Below are 26,225 nucleotides of genomic sequence, written 5' to 3'. Positions count from 1 at the left end.
GAATTTCTCTGAAGTTCACGCCCCTCGCGCATGCGGTGCAACAGACCACTGATCGCTATCTGAGATTTTTATTGCCAACGCACCTTCTGCAAACTCATCATCACACAGTCGGTCCCGTTGTGTTAATTACAGCACAACTGTGACGCGGCGCCTGACTTGCTGCGAACGTCGCAGCCTAACACTCTCTCCTCACACAGACGTACACACACCGAGGGACCTGAGTAAACCCGGCGAGAGGGTTGCGATCGCTGGAAGTGAACTTGCCAGTCATGCTGGCTGCTTTTCTGTCCCGATGCTTCATAATTTATCATCAGGGAGGTGGGAGGCCCTCTCACATATCAGCCAGTAATATCTCCTGGCACACGGGCCCACCGCGTGCCACTTTGCCACTACCACCGGCCGGATCCGAGCGCCAGCGTTACAGTTTAGACACTCTATCTCCACCTCCTGCCTGCGAACACCTGTGGCTTCATTTACTCTTCGTCACACCGGGCAAACAAACACCCTCTTTACTCACTTTCCTCAAAGGAAAGAGGGGGAAAAAAGGTTGTTACCGTCTTTGATTATCGAGTGGATGCATTTTTTTTTTCTTCCGATAACCGATGAAACCTCGGTGACGAGTGATTCGCAGTTTATCTCTCGCTTTCTCGACTGCTCTCCCGAGGAGATGAGTGCGCTTGCGTCTTTTGAATTGAAACCTTCTTCGTTCGTTTTGCGAAAGGAAAAAGCTTTTAAGCTGCCGATGTTAATAATAGCAGTGCTGTTTTTATTTAAGAGACAAGAGATGAAAAGATAATGTGCACAACTAATAATAATGTGCCGGCTGGAGATTGACAAAGCTCAGCGTGTTAGCTGGGTGTTTGACTAAATAATGAAGATAATGTTGCATATTTGCTTATACAAGCGATCAGCGCCAAACAATCTTCACAGCATAACCGACGCATAAAAGCAATTTGGCAAATTAGATTAAGTAAACAGCTGTAAACAGAGCAATATGTGGATTTTTTTAAATGCCAGTGCTGATAAAGCCAATATTATATTGTTAATGTTGACTTGCATTGAATAAATCCTGCACTTTAATAATAGTAATAACTCATAAAAAAAACTGATTGTTGAACTATGACCACTAGTAATATATGATAGGTATGTAGCTCGAGAAACAAGGCATATAAGTAACGTTTTGTCTCCATGCGTCATTCCACGCATTGCAATAAGCAGTCATTGAAAAAAACAGAGTGAACAGCCACATCTGACATTTTCTCGAGAAAGACAAATGCGATAACAGACTTTTTGTTGACTTAACCCTTACGCTGCCACACAGGAATGTGGAAAAACATATGACCGAGACCCACACAAAATAAAATGAGAACTGGTTTGAACCCGCATGTGGTTTATCCCTTTTGAAAAAGGGACACGATGAAAGGAACAGGGCAATAGATTAGATTAAAGTTTACAGCCTTTCCAAAGTCTCAAAGACAAACTGACAAATTGTGTTTGCTCTTGTGTTTTGGATGTTGTATTACTTAATACGATGGAAAACTGTAGCTTTTACATGGTGTATCACACTTGGGTCAATACTGCAGGGTCTCAGCAAAAGAGCGAAGCCCACTGGCGAGCCGATGGGAGCAAAGAGCTTTGGCCAATTCTTTCCAAAAATCACTGCGCTGCCTCTGTTACTCTCTGATATGTTGTTACAACCGCGTTATTAACACTTGCTGCTCTGAGGTGAGCGGCCGCACCCGTTTTTTGTGTTTTTGTTTTTTTTCCGCCGTTGTCGTTCTCGAATCCACACCCTCTCCGCCTGTGCCAGGGAAAGGCGATCGGCCCTCTTGGAGCGCTGGCATGTAACTGTAACACCAGGTGGCACACACAGTATGAATACTTAATGGGGGCGGCGTCAACGATGCCCAGAAGTTTCTGCTCCCCGCTTGTAAACACGCGGAGCTCCGTTTCACCTTGGCGCCGCCGAGAGGAGGGGGACATTCACCGGGCGCGTTCCGTCATTATCTCGGCCACCCGGCCAGCCGCTCTGACATTTATCATAGACGCTGACGTCAGCCGCCAGGTGGGGAAAGGAAACCTTTAGGCCGAGGGGGGGAAAAACTTTGGCGGCTTTAACGGACGCCATTGGGCTCTTTAGTCCGTCAACTCGCGTCTTCCTCCAGCAGCGCCGTGCCCGGTTGCTCGGGCCTGGGCTTTAATTTGCCATGTGGCTCGACCGGGTGAGCCAAATGAGTTTCCTCCCCGCAAGATTAGCACTTGTCAGACCTCAGCAGCAGCAGCAGCAGCAGCAGCAGCTGCGGAGCCCGTTGTTGTCCACCTCCACTGGAGGGGAAACACTTTCGCTCTCAGTCCGGGGCGGCGGAGGGTCTCGATATGTCAGAGGTGAACGGCCGCCAGTGGCTTCAGTTGGGGCGGGGGAGGGGCCGCTGTCGGGGGTGGGGCGGACTGTGAGAATGGAGAAGGGGGGCGGGGGTTAATGAGGGGGTACGCGAAGACCTCTTTCGGGGCAAGAGGATCGCTCCTGGTGCTGTGTGCCAGCACTGCGAGAGGGGAAAACAACATCATGTGCTGCTGTTTACTTCTCACCACAAGCAGCACTGTCATAGCCTCCCTCTGACCTACTTGTCAGCGCCCAAAATAAAAGAATGGATCCGTCTCTGAATCGCTCGCACAACAAAGGGGTTTGTTTCATCGGAGCGAGTCGAGGGCTCTGGGGCAGCCGTGCCTTTTTAATTTGGGAAAACCCAAGACTTGCTTGCTTATCTGCGGCGCGCACAGAAATGGACTGCGGTTTGATTTTTCTCGCCACCGCTCCAAACCACGCTGGCTGGCTGGCTGGACATTTTTTTTGTGTTTTTTTTCCTCCCTTTTTTTTGCCACCTTGCCTCCGAGGCAAAGGCCACAGCAGTGCTGCCTTTGTGCAGGCGCTGCAGCAGCCGCGTCGCCGCAGTTTCCACATCTCCCCCGATTGAATAATATTATCTTTGTCTGAGAGCGAAACTCCGCCGTCCCGCGCTCTCATTCAAGTCCGGCCGCGCTAATTGTGAGCGTTCTCACGCGGCAACGTGGCAGCCTCCATTTAAGCACGGCCTGCGAAATGGCCTCCTGCTTGACCGCCGTGACCTCACCAATTTATTTATACTCACCGTTATATCACGGCGAGCACCGCCGCCGCTATCAAGCGGGGCCAAACTGCGGCCGATAGGGAAAATGTTGCCGTCATTCCAGGAACCTGGGCCACTGGAAGTGGCGCGTGGCCCCCGCTGAACCGAAGCCCCCCCCCACGGAAATGACAGTTAAACACGAGCAACGTATCTCTTGTTGCATCAATTATTAAGTCAGTGGTTCCTCGCTCGCTCACTCACTCACTCACTCACTCAGGGTAGATTAGCCGGCTGCTGATGAGCGGCCGCCGGGGTTGTCTGAGGTAGCGTGGCGTCTGCGTCTGCATGCGAGCGAGCGAGCAAGTGCGCCGCCGTCTGCCGGAGCACTTACAGTAGCGCGAGAGCACACGTGGGGTCGCGCGAGGTCGAGCGCACAGGCGCAGCCTGTCGGGGCTGCGTATACGTCGCACTGAGTCACGGCCGCCGGGCCGACAGCGAGCGCACTGTGCGGCCCCATGACACACTTTACGGCGCTGCGTCCCTGCTGGACGCGATGGGCGGTGATGTAATAATAGCGTCGGCTGCCAAACCTCCCTGCCCCTCCGGTTTGTTGTCCCTTTAAACTGAAGCTCTGCCGGCGTTGCCCCTGAAAACGACTCTTAATGAGTCGCCCCCGAAAGTGCGACTAAAGTCGCAGGGGGGCGTTTTCTTTTTGGGGGAGGGGGGATATTTTTCGGTAGCGTAATTGGCGGCTTATAAATGAAAGTAAGGTAATAAAAAAAAAGGAGGAAATTCGACAGATTTGCGCTCGCCCACTGAATACAATGTCTTGTTTAACTCGCGGTGTGTTTTTTTTTTTTTTTCTCACTCCCGGATTCTCAGGGTGGGAAAACTTTTGTTTGCGCCCTGAAAAGAAACAGGCTGCGCTTATTTGTGAATGAAGGGATTAGCTCAAACACTTCACCCCAACAAGGACCATGATCCTATCTGGTTGCCTGGACACATGGTTTTGTTTCTCAGGCAGCGTGAGAGCGTGGCTGACTCCCACCCCACCCCCCCGACTGAATAAATGGCCTCGGTATGAAGGGAGACCATGTAAAATCACATGAGCGCAAGCACGGCTCTCTGTGGATGATAAAAAAAAAAGGTCCGACTACGTCTAAAAAAAAAATGTTCTGACTCACCAAGTCTGATTGTGCTTTGGACAAGCGGCTCAGCGCACAGTAAGTTTCTTTTTCTTTCTTTCTTTTTTTTTGCGCCTCACACAAGAATTGCTTTTAAGTCAATCATTATTCCCGCCGTTAAGGCTCCCACATCCCAGACACAATGCTCAGTCACCTCTGCAGCCTTTGAGGAATACCATTGATTACATGGTATTTACTCCATTGAGGGCCGGGGGTCAGGGGTCACCCCGCGCCTTAAAGCCTAAATCCCAGGCCCATTGTCCAGCTAAGGGTGAGAAAGCAGGGGGCAAGGCGCAGCCAACTTTTAGGGGGCTTATTCCAGCCCGTAAAAAAAGAAGAAGCTCCTCCGCGCTCGCCGAAGCCGAAGCCCTCCGGAATAGAACTGCGCAGGCTGCGCATCCTGAAAAGTTGACGGAGCGCGGCACCAAACGACACATCAACAGCCGCCTCCGCCACCCTGCCCCCGAAAGGTTTTTTGTTTACACATCAAGATATTTTGTTATTTTTACATTCCGCGGCGGGCTCTGCCGACTAACACCCAAGAAAGCCGAGCGCCTGTCAGTTTGTGTCAAGCGGAGATCAAGAGTCAACGTCCCCGTGACAGAATGTTTGTCGCATTTGTTTACTCCACTTCCACTATTGTCGCTGACAGAGGGATCAGGATATACATTTTGTGCGAGACTGCCGGTGTTGTCAGGAAGTTAACGCTTCGCCTCCGACGACGAGAAAAGGTGGGGTGAAACTGAAACTTTTCTCTCTTTTTTTGGGGTTTTCCGGGAGAGCGGGCGGAACAAAGCGCGAGAGCGGGCAGGTGGGTGTGGAGACGGCAGCGACGCGTCGGCATATGTTTGTGTATACATCATTAATGAAGAGCGGGCACGTGGGGGGAAGGGGAGGGGGGGGCGGGGAGGCGGTGATGATAAGTGGCTCTGAAATGTCTACAAAGTCAGAGCGTTACTCAGCCTGTCGAGGCCTCTGCCTGCAGCAATAAATCTGAACCTCACACATATGAACACGGAGCGCTCCCCCTGCTGGTGGCAGCCACGCAGTGACGGCCAGGGGTGGGTGAAGGGGTTGGGGGGGTCTGGCCAGAGTGGATCAAAGCTACACACACACACACACACACACACACACACACACACACACGGCTCACAGGTCACGCAGATACAGGATCCCGGGGCTTGTGAAATGTCTGAGATGCCATTTAAAGACGGATCATTATCGAGGCCCGTCACGGCGACCCTGCCGGGGGAATGACTCAGGCTGCCCATCGGACGGCGCAAGGATTTCCTGTATGGCCGGGGGATGAAAGGCGGCGGGGAGGGTAGCGGAGGCGTCGAGAATGCCGAGCCTTTTGTCTCCCGAACTAAAATATTGTGATCTGTGGGCGAGAAAGGAGCGCGGTCATTAGGCGCGCGGCGCAAAGAAAAGGGGATTGCGGGAGTTGTGTGAGGAGCCTATGACTAATGGGCTCGGTCAATGAGGGCCTGAACCTCTTTGTGTGCCCTTTTGTGCGGGAGTCCACAGGGCTAAAGCCTCGGAACAGGTGCGGTTCATTCTAGCGGATCGCCTCCCCGCAGGATTGTTAAGATCAGGGAATGTCTTTCATCCTGTCTCCCCTCTGTTAATCATTACGGAGGATTAGTTCTTTACGTGCAGGTTTGAGGACGGGGGAGCAAAAAATAAATGAAAACTAAACCCAAAAAAAAAAACAAAATTAGGCTGGGAGGCAGCGCCATAATTTCTTGAAAATTAGAGGCTTTGTGATGTATTGAGTGTTGCTTCCAAAGACACGTCTGGCTTTTGTTTAAACAAATGGCGATAGTTGGATTAGTAAACAAAACGGCGCGATTTATCCCTTAAAATTGTGAACACAGCCCTGTCTGTTAACTTGATAGAACCTAAAGCGAGTGTCTGACACTCTTCCCTCTTAGTATGAGTGTGCTGTATCCCTTTCCCTGCGTTAATTCCAATTTAATTGCCAGTTGCCTCAAGGCACTTCAATAACAGTAACAAATGATTTGATTTAGTGGACCTCATCAGACTGCATTTTAAATGCGACACAGCAACCCCACTTGAATTCCAATGAAGTGCTGGCACAGTCCTCTGTTTACTAATGATCCTCCGCTTGAGATGTCTGATTGAATCTGAGTCAGGAGCAATGGGACCTGCTAGTATTGTAAATGATCTGCAACCTGAGCAGACGGAGAAATAAGGACTTCATAATCTCGCATTAAAGCCGCGGCTCTGCGGGACGTTATAGCCAAACGCGGCGGCCGGCCGAGCGGCAGCCCGGCGAGCCGATTTGTTTTTTTTGTTTTTTTTTATCCTTTCGGTTTTCTCGCACGTACGGATTCGCTTTGCGTCCGACGGCCGCGGCAGCCTCGCCCGGATGGCGCGCCGCCTCGTATGACAGCCGATGGATCTTCCTCGCAGAGCCATTTTGACTGGAGCTGCCCTGCCAGCGCCCCCCCCCCCCCCTTCCTACCCCCTCTATCTGTATTCCTCCCCACACTCTGTGCAACAGGAAAGCAGCCCCAAAGAGATGCCAGGTCACACACAGGATTAAACTGGATTGTGTTTTTTCCTGCAGTCCTGCCTTTAATGGCTTGATATCGCTACTTAACATTCTGCGCAGAGCGCGTAGTGTAGGCATCATTTAGGGTGGAGCTACTATCAGCCGCTCTTTGAGCACACAGACAGACGGAGGACTTCACAGGCTGGCGCTGACTCCTGATGGGGAATGAAGAGAATAATTACACATTTAACACACGAGGAGCGAGCCATTGATTGCGTGATTGGCATGCTGTGTGCATTGTGTTGTGTGCGCGTGTGCGTGGGGGGTACGGTTGGGTTGGGTTGGGGGGGTGAGGGGAGGTTGTGTGTGTGTGGGGGGGGGCAAATTCTTAAAGAAAACAATGACTTTCATGGTTTAAAATAGAAGTTATAAAGACTCTGCGTTGAAAGTGCCTCTGGGCTTTTAGGGGAGTTGGTTTAGGTAGAGGCACTTGCTCTTTGAAAGAAGCTTTTCCCTCAGAGGACTCGCGCAAAGTTGAAGTGACCCAGTTTCCCCACTTAAGGCCCTGTCTGTGTACCGCTACTGAAATAACTGTGTCTGTGTCTTGTGCGCCGTTCTCCAGGGACTGACATGGCGGTGTTCTGTCTACTGTGCGCAAAACGCTTCCAGACCCAGAAGGCCCTGCAGCAGCACATGGAGGTCCACACCGGCATGCACAGCTACATCTGCAGCCACTGCGAGCGCCCCTTCCCCAGCCACACCACCCTCAAAAGGCACTTGCGCTCGCACACAGGTGAGCCGGACGGAACCGCTGCCGGTTGGCCGCGCAGCGTCGTATACGTTGCTTTTTCATTATATTTTTTTTCGGGAAAGAAGCGAGCGTGTGATGTCGAACGCACGCTGGGGCGAAGGCGCGTGTGTTTATTTTTGTATATGGGTTAATTTCCTTAGGTTGCAGGCTTTGAGCTTTTCATCAATTTTGCATGCATCCTCTCCCAGCCTCCCTTCTCCTTTCTCTATAAGATGACTCACCTCTCCGATGACGGCACTGTACCGTTATGGCCGGTGCATATTTTTGGGCAATTTCATCCTGTTTATATTTTTTCGGGTTCTCAGACGGCCTTTGGGCTTCTGCAATTCACAGCTGTCAGTTCTAGTGCGGCTCACCCGGAACGATAGAGGAAACCCAAATAAATATTGAAGGGAAGGCAAATGGAAATGACTTGTCTTGTGTGTTCTTCCGAGGGGTGAGTCTTCTTGCCGCGGGAGGCGCAGGGATATTTACTGAAAAGATGTCCCCCTTTCTTCTTTTACCTTAAATAACACTCCAAGCTGTCACGACGGCTTGATGTCTAGACGGGAGAAATACATAATTGATGTGAAGAGAGCGAAGTGAATGGAGTTTTGGCCATGGCAGTGTATCTTGTTTGGATGCTATTCTGCTTGGAAGTAACATTTTGTAAATGTCATCTGCTCCACAGTGGGGTGTGTGTCTCTGTGAGTGTGTGTGTGTGTGTGTGTGTGTGTGGTGGTGGGGGGAAACTGGGGAGAATCGTCCTGTAATGAGGAGAGCGATGTATCCTCTGACTCGGCCGTTGCTGTGGACACTGAGATAATGAGGCACATAGGTCATTGGAGATGAGTCAAATCCTCGGCCTGGGAGAGAAATAGATTAACTACAGTATAGAGAGCAGAGCGGCAACGCGCCCGCAAGACTTTTTATTAGCTATTAGCAGACGGCCGAGGGGCGTGTCCTCGCCTTCACAACATTAGCCATGTCTGAGAGCGCATCGTCGCCCGGCCTTGGCGTGCGTGTGTGGCGGAAGGGGGGAGGGTGGGGAGTGATGGGGGCCCTGCGAGACAGATTGACCCCCTTAGCGACCGCGTGGCGTCGCACGGAAAAGCGCTGCGGCGAGCGTTTGAAGCAAACTGGCGCTAATAAGCTTTCTGTCGGCCGGCGTGGCGGCCCGCACGCTCCGCGCGTTTTGTTTTTTTGTCTGTTTGTTTTCGCAGGCGATCACCCGTTCGAGTGCGAGTACTGCGGGAGCTGTTTCCGGGATGACGGGACGCTGAGGGGCCACAAGCGCATCCACACCGGGGAGAAGCCTTACGAGTGCAACGGCTGCGGCAAGAGGTTCAGCCTCAAGCACCAGCTGGAGACACACTACCGCGTGCACACAGGTGGGACCAGTTTCGAAAGCAATTTACTGGAAAAGCAAACACTGAAATGGCAATAAATCGCTGTGATCTATGGCCATAATTTAGCACAGAGACTGAGAAACACAGGCTCGACTTTTAATTTAAACTACTGTTGTATGCCATTAAATCATAACGGTCATTTAAATTTTTAGATTAAGTTAAAAAATAAAGACCCCTTATCAAACTGCATGGAACTATATGATGCAAATAATAGCCATTTATTTTATTATTAAGTCTAACTCTAAAGCAAACTCTTTGAGATTAGATGTAAATGAGTGTACTCAACATTAGACATAAGTATGTTTATTTGGTCAACATTTAACTATGAACTTTTGCAAGAGTGCCGAGCCGTCTGTGACTATGATTCCACCAATAGACGGAGGCAAACTGCTCCTGAAGCTTGATGTGCCAATATTAAATCTCACAAATTATGCAAAATTTCATCCGACAAGCATATTACCATAATAATGTCTCCCAACTGTCAATTAACTGCCTGGGAATTAAGTCCATTCTTGAATTCTTTATATTACTCCTCTTTTAAAAGAGTATTCTAAAAACTCACAGATCAGGAAATGATGTCACAAAGGGCACTAATCACTCTAAAACCTTTCCCAGGTTAGTGGCCACACTGCCAGGCAGGTGTTTGTTCCACCTTCTGAGGTTACGTCCCCCTCTAAACACATCAAAGGTCTCACAAAGCATCAGTTTTAGCAGGAAGCTAACAACAAGTGATTTTGCAGGAGGTCGTTAACAGAGGGCTACATAAAAAAAAAAACAACAGTATTTTTGGAGATCTCTATGGCTTTCAGGCAAATGCAATGATGCCAGTCAGAGTCAGGGAAGAGGTGTGAAGCTGCCCCGTTTCGGCCGCCGGGCCTCCGACTGCGAGTTGGCGGTGCGGAGCTTAACGCGGTGTTCGCTGAATCTTCCAGGTGAGAAGCCATTCGAGTGCAAGCTGTGTCACCAGCGGTCTCGAGACTACTCGGCTATGATCAAGCACCTGCGCACTCACAACGGAGCGTCTCCGTACCAGTGCACCATCTGCCAGGACTTCTGCCCGAGCCTGGCCGCCATGCAGAAGCACATGAAGGGCCACAAGCCGGAGGACGTGCCGGCTGACTGGAGGATAGAAAAGACTTATCTGTACGTCTGCTACGTCTGAGCGAGGGGCCTGGGACGCCTGGGGAAAGTCAAAGGGTGAAAAACTCCTACTGTTGGCTGAATGAATGACATGTCTCTTTGTTGGGTTTAAAAAAAAAAAACCTTATAAAAATACTCGTTTTTGGATAAACAGAGAAATGCATTGTAGGGGGGGAAGTTGTCGGTCGGGTAGATACAAGTTTTTAACAGCAAAAACACGAGACATGCAAGCAAAAAAACAAAAAAATGCAAAAATGCAAAAAGGTCACGAGCTAAAGAGGAGCTTCTTTTCCCGACGATGGGCTTCGTTATTTCTAGCGCGTGATGATGGAAATGATGGAAATATTGTCACATTTTCGTGACAAAGTGCCGTCTTAATCTGTAACAAACACCCAAAAGAGAGCAGCGTGTTCAGAATCCTGCCCCTCCGTCCCCGGATGACTTCAACCGTCAGTTTTAGTAAAGCGTTGGTTATTGAAATAGTTGGAAGTGTTTCAGCCCCACACACCCACACCCACACACACACACACACACACACACACACACACAGTGTTTTGATAATCGCTGTATCTAATGGATTCACTGTGGTTAGATCGATGCCACAGTGACTGCCGCTGCTGACCTGTATGTGTAGCATGTAGAGTTTATCCGCCTGATGCTGAACCGCTCAGTCATCTTCCGATTGTGCAGTAAAGACATTAACCCCCGTAATTCCACAAAGTCTCCTTCTGGCTGAACCTTTGGCTAAATTCCTGTGATTTCGCCGTTTGTTTCTCTGCTGCTGGATGTTTAATTTTGAAGTTGTTTTTTTTTTTTTCCTTTTTTTTAATGTTTCCTGCATGGTTTTTACTTGAATGGCTGCCATTTGTTGACCTCACCAGCTCTATTGTTGATTTCTGTTGATTATTTTCTTTTCTTTTTTAGGTAGCCGACTTACTTTAAAGTTGATCTTGCAATGTTAACAGGTTTTTGCTATTTATATGTTTGTCGTCTGTTACCAAATATGTGCTGATGTCCATCACACAGAATCTCCTGGGGGCTGATCCGGAGCAGAGCAAGCTCCGCCTCTCTTCACTTTCCATCTCTTTTTGTTTTTTGTTTTTTTGGCTCACTGAAAAAAACAAAAAAAAAACAATGATCCTTCCCTCTCTAGTTTTAATGTTACATCTTGACTTGGTCATCCAGTGTTGAGAAGAAAAAAATGCAAACAGCCTCCACATGTCCTCTGTACGTGTTCTGTTTAAATGGTTAACTATATATGGACGTCTTATAAAAATCACTGAAACAGAATTTCCATGGCGAAAATAATGAAAATACATTTTTTTTATATACATACAGTATATATATATAAATATAAAACTTGAAAAAGAAAACTCTGATTCGCTATGTCAGTAATAGTGTAGCTGTAATGTACAAACTGTCATGGTCTGTTTATTCCCTTATGTGAGCCTGACACAGGCCTTATAGAGTAAAACATGTTGTATTTTTGTATTACGGTAACTTGCTCTCTGTTTACATTTGGTATGAGTTGAGAAACATCTCCATGTGTGTTTTATACGTCTCCGATTTGATTACGATCCCTCCCTCGTGCCTCTTTTATAAGTAGAGCATCGATGTGCTTGAGTACATGGGTCCGTGCTGTGGATTAGTCCTTCCTCTGGGTGTTTGTGTGTTGTTATTCAAGGTAGACTGCCATGTAGCGCCACTGTGTCAGAACATTGCGACTGGAAGCAACATACTGTGATAGTGGCAGACAAGTGTGTACATTTCACATCGAGAAGAAGAAGAAGAAAAAGAATCATACAAACTGCTTCACGCTGCGGACTGAGATGGTTTCAATGGAAAAGAGTGTGTGCGGCAACATCTTGGCTTGTCAACAGGGCATCGCCAACGCCCACACACACACACACACACACACGCACACACACACACACGCACGCACACACGCGCACGCCAAGGACGATCAGTGCCATGAGAACACACACACACACACACACACACACACACACACACACACACACACACACACACTGTATCTACTCGACATGAACATGCACTATAAGTGGATTTCCTCGGTGGACCAAAAGAAATAGAGCACTTTTGTTTGACAAGGGTTTCCTTCTTTTTTTTTTCCGTTTTCTTTGATCTTTCTATGTTGTGATGATGCAAAATGTCCGTTTTATTTGATGTGTCCTAGCGGGATGTGATTAGCATTGTTTAGATTATGTCAATGTCTGTCTACCTCAGGGCCAGATCGACGCTCGACCTGGTGTCCAATCAGGGTTGTTCTTCTTGCCATGTGTGCAGTATATATATATATATATAAATATATATATTAAAAAAGTAAAAAAAAAAATCCTCTTCATTACAGCTTTGTAACACAGTGTGTGGAAGTGTTCTTCTCAGTGTGAATTCAGGCACAACTCTGTATGCGTCGGTGTTCGGTGGCATGGTTTTAAAAAGAAAAAAAGAATAAAACAAGTTCCTATTTTATGTATCTACTCTCTCTTCTGTTTCTCTTCTGCTGCTTGGACTTTATGGTAAAATAATAATAAATAATACATTTCGTGGGTGAGCGGGGGGGGGGGGTCACACCTCTTCATCAACATGCTCAAAATGCTGCAGAGCTCTCCCCATCTTTCAAGATTTATCGGTGAGTTTGTCACTTGGACCAAGAAGGAGCCCATTTGATTAAAGAGATCATCTTGGTTGACTGAGCGGTGAATAAACAGAAGGAGCCGCTTCACCAGCAGCTACGTCAATAACTCCAGTTTTTTTGGATGTTTTTTTTTCTTCATCTTTTTCATGTTGTTCATCTTTTGGTTTGTTTTTTTTTTCCCTCCCCCTTGCAGTTTTGATTGATCGCGACTCGTCGATAGGAATATCAGCGTATTTTAATCCATCACTTCAAGACAATTTAGTATTCCGCCAGTGCGGTCTGAGCTATTTTCCGTGTTGATCCATCAGCTCTAAGCTGCTTGCGCACTGCTTTTGGACGGTCGCTTGGCATTTCCTATCTGATAAATATAAGGGTATTACAGCGGATTGATGCCACCGTCGAACTTTATTCATTCCAACACCTGGTGTTACAGCCCAGTCGCGGAAATAATTGAGAAATCAATTTTCTGTCCGGCTTTAGAAGCCCCCCGAGGTGAGCGCATGCGGTCGGGGTAGGCGGCGCGCAGAGCGGCTCCTGATCCTCCCAAATGAACCCGAGCGTTTTACTTTTACGGCCCTGCCCATCATCCGGACTGAGACAATGCGGCTGGCGGATTATCGGCTCCTGCCACAAGCAGCCTCAAGCTGTTTATAGAGTTTATGTCGTTGGGGCAACCTGCACGGCGCTGGAGACACTCCAGGCTCAGCAGTGACCTCCGATGGCTCCGTTCCAGAGTCACAGCTGGACCCCACCATCCCCTCCACCGCCCCCTGATTCATCCCAGATGTGAGCGCAGCCAAGAATCAGTATCAGGGTTGCAGATCTGTGCGAGCACACGGTGGAAAACCTCTGAATGCCCCAAATACTGCTAGAATCTGCTGAGCAAATGCCAATATCGTTAGAATCTAATGGGTCACGGAGATGGTGCTGTTCTCTCCTCGCTTTCCTTCAACCAGCTCAGTGAGGCAACTCAGCTTCAGATTATCTCCACCAAAGACGCAAATTAAAACGTCTTTCAAATGAAAATGAACAACTGGTTAACAACATATAGCTACATTCATATGATCAGCGTCCGTTTACGCCTAATGTTCCATCAGAGTTTAACATTTCTCCCTTTTATGAGCATAAATGACCACTATAATACCTGATTTACTCAGGGTTTTGCCCGTGGAAACATCATTACACGCGCTAACAATGACGACGCTGATCGACTAAGGGGGGCGCAATGAGAGTTACAGCCCATTTAGCCCGTTTGGCTTAATGAATGTGCAGATACGGGCAATTTCTGACAGAACTTGCAAAATGTTGGGCGAAGAGGATGCAAATAAATTATTCAGCAGGAGCACTGTGATTTACCAAAGCTGAAACTGACTGCGGTGGCTATTTTTGCGTTGTTATTTAGCACATGTGAAAGGCGGGTATTCACTCCGAGCAAAACGTTGGCTAGATACGGGACAAAAGATGCTGACCTGGTTGCAGATGTGAGTGATCTGATTCAACCCGTCACCAAGCCTTGAATAGCAGGATAGCATTTTGTATTTGTTCGTTATGGACCACTTCAAATAAATGGAAAAGACCTTGTCAAACAAAAACAAACAACACACAATCACAAACAAAATGAAACCAACAACACAACTCAATCTGTGATATATGTTTAAATTCTAATTAAGCGCTCTTAATTTGGGATCTTAGTAAATAAGGTCCAAAGAGAAATTGCGTGGTTGTTTTGCACGTTGCGACTGAAGCTTAGATTGCCTGCACGATTGAGAACAGGTGCAAAAGCGGAGGGGACCAACCACTTTAAATGAGGGTTTTGTGCCTGCTACCGCTTTCCGCCAGAGAGAATATAGGTCAGCAGAGTGACTGCAAGCGAAACATGTTGCAGCAACGCAACTGTAACCAGGACTGTACAGTGTCACAGGAGGTGAGCGCTGTTGCCTTTGATGCTTGCGTTCTATCAGGACATTGGGGTCGTCGTCTGGACTGACAGCGGTAGATCAGTGGCATCAGAGATTTAACACCCCTAATTATGGGGGGGGGGGGCGCGGAATATGACAAACACACACACATGCACACAGACTTGTAATCAGGCTAATATCACAAATATCTCCTGCTGGTGGAAACTGTAATATAATCTGATTGGATTCAGTTTGATAGAGATGCTGAGGATGGACAGACAACTCCCAACTAAGAGGTAAAGGAGAGACTCTCCGACAGAGGGAGAGTCTCTGGGTGAACGCTCTCTTTCACCAGCATCAGACCACACTCTGTAGTTAATCTCTCACCGAGACATTTCTGCATGAAATAATCCCTGTCATCTAAATGTTCCACTATCAGACGTCCGGCGCTCCAGCCGGCTCACTTTTTTATTTATTTATTTTTTAATTAAAAAAAAAAAAAAAAAAAAAGCCCTGGTTCTGCAGCAGGGGTTCCATTCCCTTTCATTTCATTCAACAGAAACATGAGTGAGTGGGCCTGAAGAAAATCTTTCTGATCCCTCAACTTTGTTTTAAAGCGATCCGAACATTTGCCGTGTTTTGAGTACAGACAAGGTGAAATTGTAAAAGAGAGAGAGAGAGACAGAGAGACACAGAGACACAGAGACACAGAGAGCGAGAGACAGAAAGAGCGAGAGAGAGAGAGAGAGGGGGGGGGAGAGAGAGAGACAGAGACAGAGAGAGAGAGAGAGAGAGAGAGAGAGAGAGTGAGAAGGTACATGAAGACTTTGCCCAAACCATCAATTTAACAAGCTGGACTTAATGACAACAAATTCCAACATTGGAATTAATAAAAAAAGAATACCCCAACCTTTGAATGTTGTTATGTTCCTTCCATATTGTGCCTTACATCTTAAATGTAATGATTATTGATTCATGTCACCTGGTTCATTAGGTTTTCCTTTATATTTTCACGACACACTTGGGGCCTTTAATTATTACCGCTTAATTTGAATGCTATATTTAACAACTTTTTGTCCTGTAAAACCTTCCATACAAACTGAATATACTGAACTGAACTGAAAAATAATAAATTAAAAAAAGATCCATGGTTTGCAAAATGTTTTGGAAATGCTTAATCTCTTTTCCTCCCTTCTTTTTAAAGAACATCCAGAAATTCAGTCAGAGCCGTTTTCACTCACTTGCTTTTAACAGACAAAGACACTAATTCGCCCGTGAATCAGTCGTGCTCAGGACGCATTAGGAGTGTCACCCCTGATCTCTAACCTTGCAGTGGGTGCACGCCGTGGAGGGGAGGGGCAGATTGAGCGCGAGCCAGTGCTAATGTAATCTCCTCTGTTTAATTAGAGCGAGCGTGGCGGGCAGCTAAAGCAAACCACATTAGCCGCCATCTGCTGGGGAGCAGCTCTGCCTTCCCCACCCTCGCTATCATTAGCCTGTACACGACAAGACACAAACACATACATGACAGCTATTTATTCACCCTGCCACTCTCAATACACGCGCCGGGTGAGCGTCACAGAGGCGCTGCGACCGGACGCCACTCACGCCGAAACCGGTCCGCAGCTCCATCGTTGCGTGAACAAAACCAGACTTGTTGTCAAAAAACGTCTGAATTCAAATTATAACTCAATTGACGGTAAAAGTCACAAAGTCACTGATATGTTATGTGCTGCATTTTATGTCTGTGTTAAACAGTCAACTTGTTCTCAGCAAATAAAAAAATGTGTCAGCTGGGATTTCCGACGACTGAGACGTCTGGCTGTGTGAATGTCATCAAGGGCAATTAGTCATATTCTGGAAAATCACCATAGAGCTAACGGTTATTTTTTTCCAAAGCTATTTATTAGTTGGCAGATCTCAGACAGTGACTGAACACTGCCAGGAGATGGCAGTGTAGCACCACAGCTAGCATCAAGCCCAGCCACAGAGGGGAGGGTTTACTGACACACACACAAGGCAGAGCTCAGCGGTGAGCGGTGCAGTGTGTGTGTGTCAAAGATAGAGGGCAGTATATGCCTGACCTCCGCCCTCAACCGTGTGCTGTGTCCTGACCTGGGGCCCCTGGGCAGTTTGCGGGAGCTGACCTCACTTGTCAAACACACGACTGTGTCAAGTAGAAGAGCCCCGATGGCGGAAGCGCCTCTGCATCGTGTCAGGAGTATTTTATCAAGAGTCAAGTAGTTTCTCAGCGCGCACACACGCGGGAAAATACAGGTTTTTCTGGACGGAGACACGAGACGGTGACTCGGACGTCCTCAATATGCACTGAGTGAAAATCACTCAACAGGCTTCCATCAGCGTTGGGTAATATGATGTTATTATAACTTTTAACAAATTACACCCTGTCTTGGAGAGTCACTTTCTACTGATAAAAGTGATCATCTGAAATTGCAGGGGAAAATATAACATCAAGAATCTTTTAATTTGTAGTATTGCAAAATATGACTTGTGAATCATGAGTTTTTCCAACACTGTTCCCATTTTGTGTGTTTTCTTTGCTTTAAAAAAAAATCATGTGCAGAATCTTGAGGTGTCAGACTTGGTGCTGCTTTCTGGACTGTGAAAAAGCAGCTGATTTTAACAGACCACTGTGGAACTTCCTGCGCTCTGCAGCAGGGATCGCGGGGGTTGCGGTGTTCCATCTGGCTGGAGTGACTGGCCGCTATAAGCTCTGCCACGAACAGGTTCTCTCTCTGCCCAACCTGTGAGCGCGCCAAACATCTAATGGCCTGTTTCTCCCAACAGGACGGGTCCCCGAAAGCATCAAACAACCCAACGGCCCCCAGCACCAGCCTCCGGCAGCCCACACATCACCGGATCGACCTAAAACTCTTCGGTGGGCTGGAAACTGGCAGGAGGACGGAGGCGGAGGGGGAAAAAAAGGTTGCCCACACCTTTAAAAAAAAAGAAGCTTCCCCCCCTTTTTCCCCACTTCAGACGGAGAACCGCAGTGGGATTTGTGTGCCGGGGCTGAGAAAACACATCAGACGTGGAGGGGTTGGCTAGCGAGCGGCGCACCGGCTGAGATAAGAGCAGAGCCGATCAAATCCCGCTACAGCAAACAGGAGGAGAGCCGAGCCTCCCCCCCCTCAGAGCCCACATGGATTCATCTCCAACTGGGCTGCAGCCAGCCTCTGCACAGCACCGGGCTGCACCGGCAGGCGCCTGAACGCGGTGCTCGCGCGATAAGACGCCCCCGACTGTTAACGCTCGGGTCAGTTCGGGGTCGAGATTGCTCGTGAAATTGAAATCTGGAAATGAAAGGAGGGGCGGTGCTCGGCTGGCTCGGTCTGCCGGTGAAGACGGAGCGACTCGGCCGCCGTCACTTCCTGGAGAGGATTGTTTCACGGTCAGGTTCAAACACGGACGGGTTATGATGGGTCCGTGTTGACGATGGACTCGGCTGTGAGTGATGCCCGAGCAGCGCTGCACTCAAAGGCTTCCCGCAGGGGGGGGGGGTTTAACAGCTTTTCCACGCAGCCCATTTCCTTTCACAGGCTCATGATGTTACAAGATTATTTAGTCATAAAAAGGTGTGTGAGAAATCCATCTTTGAGTTGCTGCCACACATTGTTAGACTTTGACTTTACGTAAAAAATGTGTATAAAACTGCCACTTCGTTACTGTCTGAAGGAGCCGTTTTACATCTTCCTGATAAACTAATTTTATGATGAAAAATATACCTAACCGAAGATCAGATCATTTTAAAGGGCCTGTATTATGCAAAACTCTCTTCAACAACGTTTCCAACAATAACATGTGCCTCAAGCATCCATCCATCTGCTTCACTGGCGCTCAGGATGACAAATAAAATTCTGAAAACCGAGTCCCTTAAATTGATAAACGACTCACTGACTACAGGAGAGTGACGGGTTTAACTGCGTGTAGCGGATCACATGTATGCGCATATTCATAATAAAGTTTCACCCTCTATATACTGTACGTGTTTACTTAGCTGCCTGAAGAAACACATGCCACCACATGCAGGACACACTAAATCCCTGTGAAAACGACCAAACAGGAGCGGTTTGCCCGCTGAGCCCATCAGGACAATGCCAATGTTGTCCAATTCCTACGTTTCAGCTGTTGCGGCAGCACACGCCATTCATGACGCTGATCCAACGCTCATTACGCCGTGTTTGGTTACCAAATAATTCCCGATGACACCCAGTCAGATGCGCCAAATAGATCTGAAGCGTGCTTTGGACTCGGCCTCGACAGTTGGACAATGAGGAATTTTGTTCCTGGCAGATGTTCCCGTCACCTGGACGCTGATGAGTCCGCGGACCTACAAAGAAGATCCACAAACAACGTCTGTCTGTTCTCAATGTTCTTTTTTTTGGGGAGCTAGTCAGACGCCTCCAGAGAATCGACCCGGGAGACATTAATTAGGGCAAAACTATTTTTCACGCCGCTGATTCGTTACTTTCCTTTTATGTTTGATTTCTGAGGCACCCCGCCTGACCTTTCCCATATTAGAGAAAGAGAGTATTGACAGAAACATTTGGACTGAGAGATGGTTAAAAGGAGTGAAGAGAGAGGTGAAAGTCTCATCTGTCAGCAGGCGGATGGGGCGCACTTCATTTTGCTCCGGACCGCTGAGAGATGATGGCGCGGGATGCCAAATGATGGGGGATTGACACGGTATGAGACTTTTCAACAATCTCCAATAATGACCTTTTCTCGCGAGCAGCACGCTGTCAGGTAATAACATTTCTCGGGTGAAAATGGACAATCTTTTGGCACAAGCAAAGATGTGTATCCAGGCAACCTGGGCTCGCTATCAAAAGTCCACACCCAAGGTATCTCTAGAGAAGACCCCCCCCCCCCCCCCCCTCGAACCCTACCTCACCACCACCACCCGGCCCTCCCCAGACCAGGCGCCCGCCACAAAGACCTGGTTCAGTCTGCTTCCACAGGCCCCATGACCCCCACCCCTCCCCGGACAAACAACAGCCTCATTCTCTGCACCTCTGCTGACCTCATTGTCTCTTTGTGAAGGGAAAGTCCAGAGTTGCATTCTGTTAAATGGCAAATGGTGCGTCCACGGCGAGCGGGACGGACCTCTCAGCCTCCAGCTGCAGCGCGGGGCCTCCGGACGATCGCCGGCGCCGCTGCCTCTTCCTGGGCGGCACCATGGTAAGCGACGGCCGCCAACTCCGTCCGCCTCGCTGAACGCCTCTCTCGTATCGCCGCCTCTACGCCGACAGCTGCCGCCGCCGTCTTTGCCTCACTGCCTGTCTGTCTTTTAATAACGTCTGGAATTTTTTACGTGCATTCTGTGACCTGCGCTGTTGCAGCTGTGCTGCTGTTCCGAGCTGCTGTGGCTACACGTGGCTACTCCTGCTAATCCCGCGCGCAGGATCACACGTCTAACTGCACTCTAATGCTACAGCAACAGAACGGAGCAGATGGCTCAGCATTAATTCAGATGGTTAGTTTTTTTTTTTTTTTGTGCTGTGGATGTACAATACCATGTCACCATCTCACATCCATGGAGCTTTAATTACCGTAATACTCTCCATATGCTGCTTATGAAAACAGCTGCTCGCTGAAGGGTGAGCCCAAACCAAACCTCCGCAATTGGGAGTGATGAAACTTTCTCCAAATAACGGAGAGCTGATTTTCACCTAATTAGAACTTTCAGCGCAAAAACTTGCAGTCCGCGGTTCCAGATTGCACAGGAGGGAAAAATATGCGGTTCAAACTGCCGGAGTGGGGGGTAGAGGTTGGTTGGGGGTTCAAATCCCACACCGTTCCAGTTACAGCAGTTGTGTCCTCGGGCAAGACGCTATACCCACATCGCCTTGTGTCAAGGAGAGTGAATGATGCATGGTGGTCGGACTGACGGGTCAGCGGGTGATTGCTGTGCGTGAGGTCTGATGTGCTACATGTGCCTCTTGCAGAGTCTTGATGGCGATGCCCTATCAGTGATTGAGAACCCGGCAGCTGTCGAGCAACGCTTCAATTCAGACAACACAGCGGGAGCGTCGGGGACGCAGGGAGAGCCGGGCTGGTTGAAAGGCATTCAGACTCGGAGCTACAGTAAGACTCGTCAGAGAAGCACTGTTGCAGGCAGATAGAGTTTAGAACTGTGCGCTCAATAGCAATACATTGAGTCGTCTCATTTGGCTTGTATTGGATATGGATGGTACAGGTTGTTTCTCTTTGCTCCCGTCTTTATATTGTGTATTAATGATGCACCTGACTCATTAGTGGTATCAGGTGTGACTGACAGCATTCATAACTGCCACTTCAGCTCACAGACTACTGAGGCTGTTGGCAGCTGTGTGTGCAGTTGGACTCCTGGGAGGCTTCGCCGTCGGTGTCTGGTTTCTAGGTGAGTCACTGTGTCGCCGGGTTAGTCAGCCGCGCCGTCACCAGCGAGTAGAGACGTATAGAAACTGCAGCAAAAAGCTCCTCTGATGCAAGGCCCTCTGAGAGCTTTTCCACTATACTGCTATTTTATGTAACAATTGAAATGTTTTACATTTTGCTCAATTAAATTTCTCTCTCTCTCTCCATATGTATGTATATATATATATATATATATATATATATATATATATATACATATATATACATATATATATATATATATATATATATATATATAAAAATATGTGAACTCTCCTTAAATTATATATAGATAGATATAGATTTATATAAATAATCCAACTAAATAATTCAAGGCCAGTTCCCATCTCTGTAAATCGTAGCCTGAGGGAACCTTTTCTTAATGTTTTCAAACAGTTTTAGTTGTATTTGTAGCATGTCTGACAATTATCAAAACCTCAAGTTAATTCATTGTTTTAAATTTAAGGCTTTTGGTCCAGTACATTGTGTTTTAAAGTCCTTGTACTATTTGTTTGAATGATATACATTTATGTGTACATAAGCGTGTCAGTTTAAAATTTAAAATTTAAAATGCTAAATCATGACAAAACGTGATCATTATTAAAAGTATTTTTGTCCTGAGTGTTAAAGTTGAGAAATGTAGGAAGGTTCTCCTGAAGGAAAGAAAAAAATAAATCTTGTAATATTTCAACGTAAACCACCTTATTGGAAAAAAAAAGACAAAATACATATTCCATTAAATTCAAGAAAATTGCCCGGGCCTGGGACCTTTCCAAGTGGAGTTTGCATGTTCTCCCCGTGTCTGCGTGGGTTCCCTCCGGGTTCTCTGGCTTCCTCCCACCTCCCCCTGGAAACCATTCACACAACTGCTAAATAAATTTTTTTGCTTTGCTACTTTTTCAATATTTTTTCGCAGTCAAACTCTTGCTGAAGCCGTCCTACTCCCACAATCCAGTGGGGCTGGGCGACACAAAGGAGACGCCGTTCTGCAATGTGACGGAGGACATTTCCATGTCTGACCCAAGAAAAGGTCTGTGCTTTCTATGCCTCCGCTGTTGCAGGTAGCGCCTGGATTGTGTAGCTGCACATTATCTTGGCATTCAGTTTACTGGGTCATGGTTCATCTCTGAAGTGCACAAAGTGCCTTTTTTTTTTTTTTTTTTTTTTAATCTGAACACAAGCAAAATTATCATTCAACAGCTGCGCCGTGGGTGCTCCTAAGTGTTGCCCATTGACATACATGAAAGCGCGATAATCTGCTCGTATTGACTGCATTAGCATGGATACTCGTGTCTCATCTAATCAGTTCCCAGGCGCAGATGAGACTCATTCATTAAAGTTGGCTGAGAGCTCGTCTCTGGAGGGATTTTCAATCAATCAGGTTCAGTGTTTTACAGAATCAGCCCTGAGAACTCCCTCCTGGAGATCCAGCTGGGGAAGCTGCTCACCTGGCTGCCTGTGTGCTACGAGAGGTGGAACTCCTCGCTGGGAACGCTGGTCTGCAGACAGCTGGGCTATCTGAGGTTGGCACCCCTGACTGGGTCACACGGCACCACCTCGGCATTTAAGTCCAATTGCAGCCGAACACCCAGACGCTAATCAGCAACTTAATCTTCATCTGCTGCTTTGCTGGGGTCCAAAGGGTGGCTTATTTATGATGTGCCAACGCCTCATTTGCAATCCCGCTTTGCACCTTATGAAACTAAATGATTTCTATTCCCTTCCCCATTCTTGTTGCATTTGTCCTCTGCCCAGGCTGACCAAGCATAAAGGAGTGAATCTCACTGATATCGGGCCAAACTACGCTGACGGCTTCATACAAATCACCTCGGAACAAAAGAGCAACCTGGAAAATATGTGGCAACTCAGGTGAGGCGCTCGCGGCTCCGAAGAAAAGTGCGGCTACTCGAGCGTTAATTATTCATCATTAGTTACATCATTTGTTTTCATTTAGGGGGAACTGTATTACAGGGAAGGTTATCGCTCTGCAATGTTTTGGTGAGCAAACCATAATTAACTTTTATTTATTGACGCAGTGCCCAACATTAGACGCTGTACTTTGCTAATATGCCTACAGGGGAGCGGAGGGGGATAAAAAATTAGCGGGCGGCGGAGTAAACGATGACATGGACGGCTGATGAATGGCTCTTTGTGCAGAGTGCGGGACCCGAGCGAAGCTGCCAAGGATCATCGGGGGGGTGGAGGCCGCGCTGGGCAGGTGGCCGTGGCAGGTGAGCCTCTACTACAGCAACCGCCACACCTGCGGCGGCTCCATCATCACCAGCCAATGGGTCGTCACGGCCGCTCACTGCGTGCACAAGTAAGGCTGTCGGCACGAAGGGGGGTCCCCGCACACACGCGCAGGTCACTCCTCTCACAGCGGCGTCCGCCTTCTCTTCCCCCTGCGTGAAATGGCAGCTACAGGCTACCTCAGGTCTCCAGCTGGGTGGTCTACGCCGGCATCGTCACCCGCAGCTCGGCCAAAATGGCTCAGCACACGGGACACGCCGTGGAGAAGATCATCTACAACGTGGACTACAACCACAGGAGCCACGACGGCGATATCGCCCTGATGAAGCTGCGAACGCCGCTTAATTTCTCAGGTGGGTGTCGGCAGCAAAATCAATGCTGCTTCTTTTAAATGTAATACACACTGCTACAATAAGTTTGGGAGATCTGACTTTCAGATGACATAAATGGAAAATGTAACTCGAGCTAATACAACAGTGATATACCATGAAAGTAGGGCATGCAGGCAGAGGGCAATGGCAATTCCTTCAAAGAATTGACTGCAACAAAAGCAGCAAGCAAACAATGGTGGCAGGTATAACAACAAAAAAATGGCAATAACTTAATAACTTGACATGTGACCTTTTGTTGTAGGTGTCATTTTGGTTTCAGAATGTGAACAGTGTGATGAAGTATGAGGAATTAAAGCAGCTCTAGGTAACTTGAGCTTGCTACAAGTTTGCTACGACAATAACGTCGTATCAAACGTTCAACACTTTTATTACTTTGTCTTTCATCGAGGTTACTTATTGGGTTCCATTCCGTCATTTTATAATCTTATGTATTTGTAATAGTCGTATGTAAGAGTGCCTCTAAATAAACGTGTGACGTTGCCGTAAAGTGGTTCGTCCGGCACGTCGGGTCGCGCATGAAAGTTCCGCAGTGCAGTTACAGCCGGCACAACTTTAAGGTTCATCGCCTTGTAAGAGAATAACGTAATGCATCAAGAACTGAAACACTGACCAGTTGGACATGCACACCCGAAAGTTCAGAGAAGGTCAGGTTAAGGTTAAGTTCACCTGTGCAGGTTACTGTGCATTTTGGGTGCATTCTGACCATCCAAAAGACAAAATATCCACAACTTTTTGTGTGGGGCTTGAGATACGACACTAAACCTCCTTCATGTAGACTCATGGCTTCATGTAGACTCATGGTTATGCACAAGTGGCAAGTTCACAGAAAGTTCAAGACTTTTGTCTGTGTTAGGTTTAAAAAGAGTCAGCGGGTATCAAACTACATCATCTCACAAAGACCAAAAAAAAAAGGTAGAGGAAAAAAGAAAAGATTTGTATCGAATCAGGGACTTAAGGGGCCTCATTAGCAATGGTTTGAGAAGCCAGCCATGTTCAGAGTTCAAGGAAAACCTTAAGAACATTGCAAGACCAAAGAGAGAAAAGTGGATAAGAAAAGAAAAACACTGAATGTTTTACCTGGGAGACACCATTGGAGAATAAATTAAAAAAAGAAAGATTAAATAATCTGAATTTAGTTAAAAATGCCATGTTTCATCCTCCTCTAACAATAAAAAGCCCTTTGTTCCACCTGTCTTTTTTTTCCATCCAGACACAATTAGACCTGTCTGCCTGCCTCAGTACAACCACGATCTTCCAGGAGGCACACAGTGCTGGATATCTGGGTGGGGGTACACGCAGCCTGAGGGCGGTAAGACGCTACTGCAGTGCTCCGAATCAAATTTAGATCTGCTACAACACTAATTACACGCTGTGATAGAGTGCAAGAGTGCGTTGAAAGGGAAGCCGCGTGTGTCTTCTCTTTCAGTTCACTCGCCAGACACCCTGAAAGAGGCTCCGGTTCCTATTATAAGCACAAAGAGGTGCAACAGCACCTGCATGTACAATGGGGAGATCACGTCACGGATGCTTTGTGCCGGATACACAGAGGGAAAAGTCGATGCCTGTCAGGTCGGATGCATGTTTTTAAAGCCGCCTCGCCGAGGTGCTGCGAGAGAGTCGCCCTCTCCGCTGTGATTTTTGCTTCAAACAATATTTTCGCGATGGGTGCCGCGGGAGCCACTGTGCAAGTGTTTGTCTCTACCTCTCCAGGGGGACAGTGGGGGTCCTCTGGTCTGCCAGGATGAAAGCGTGTGGAGGCTGGTGGGCGTCGTCAGCTGGGGCACAGGCTGCGCTGAACCCAATCATCCTGGTGTTTACACCAAAGTAGTTGAATTCTTGGGCTGGATCTACGACATTATTGAGGCAAACTGACTTCAGACACAGAAGCGATCAAAGCTAAGAGGTGTTTGTTGTTTTTCCTCTTTTTTAAAAAAAAAAAAAGATGACACATTCACCCATCAGCTCATTAATTTTCATTACTCTGACCTACAAAAAACAAGGTTATTTTTACACAAACAATGTTTGTCCTGTCCATGCAGAGCCACTGATAAGGGACCCTGGAACAGAACAGGCAGAAGATGCCGCTCACCTTACAGTTTTGAGACGTCTCCTCGGAAATTATATTTAATATTTTTCTTTAAATGTCTGTTAGATGATGTATATATTACAGAGTGGACATTTCAGAATGCATTTTACGTCAGATTTGTATGTAATAAATATAAATTATGCCTCTTGAGAACAAAAACTGTTGTGGTATCTGCAGTTCTTTTTCTAACCGCTAGATGGCGATTGTAGAATTTCTTACCTTGTTTCCATAACAACTGACAACAAAAAGAAATGAAAATGAATGCTCTTAATGTAAATTATCTTCTTTGTGCACAACGGTCATTTAACTTTTATTTACTATGATTAAATGTTTAAACATAAGTTTTTATTGAAAATTGAACGTCCAAGCTGG

The 26,225-nt window shown here is 47.4% G+C and overlaps 2 protein-coding genes across 3 annotated transcripts in view; both read left to right on the top strand.

Moving 5' to 3' along the window:
- Window positions 1-12,641, top strand: part of zbtb16b (zinc finger and BTB domain containing 16b) — a 21,139-nt gene extending 8,498 nt beyond the window's left edge. For both annotated transcript variants that reach the window (XM_076036372.1, XM_076036373.1), the window contains exons 5-7: window positions 7,432-7,602; window positions 8,823-8,990; window positions 9,941-12,641. In XM_076036372.1, the coding sequence (XP_075892487.1) occupies window positions 7,432-7,602; window positions 8,823-8,990; window positions 9,941-10,170 (569 nt within the window). In that variant the 3' untranslated portion in view covers window positions 10,171-12,641. The remainder of the gene's footprint in view (window positions 1-7,431; window positions 7,603-8,822; window positions 8,991-9,940) is intronic.
- A 7,140-nt stretch (window positions 12,642-19,781) lies between these two features.
- Window positions 19,782-26,001, top strand: tmprss5 (transmembrane serine protease 5). The gene is made up of 13 exons (XM_076036378.1): window positions 19,782-19,907; window positions 20,675-20,813; window positions 21,028-21,108; window positions 22,042-22,155; window positions 22,513-22,648; window positions 22,881-22,994; window positions 23,080-23,123; window positions 23,283-23,445; window positions 23,544-23,728; window positions 24,978-25,076; window positions 25,194-25,336; window positions 25,478-25,670; window positions 25,807-26,001. The coding sequence occupies exons 1-12, from the start codon at window positions 19,797-19,799 to the stop codon at window positions 25,637-25,639; spliced, it is 1,491 nt and encodes a 496-aa protein (XP_075892493.1). The 5' UTR covers window positions 19,782-19,796; the 3' UTR covers window positions 25,640-25,670; window positions 25,807-26,001.
- Window positions 26,002-26,225: the final 224 nt, after the last annotated feature.

This window comes from Nelusetta ayraudi, unplaced genomic scaffold (assembly GCF_046127955.1).
Source record: "Nelusetta ayraudi isolate G7.1 ecotype Tasmania unplaced genomic scaffold, CSIRO-AGI_Nayr_v1 ptg000048l, whole genome shotgun sequence".
NCBI lineage: Eukaryota > Metazoa > Chordata > Actinopteri > Tetraodontiformes > Monacanthidae > Nelusetta > Nelusetta ayraudi.
This window is presented reverse-complemented; position numbering and strand designations above follow the sequence as displayed.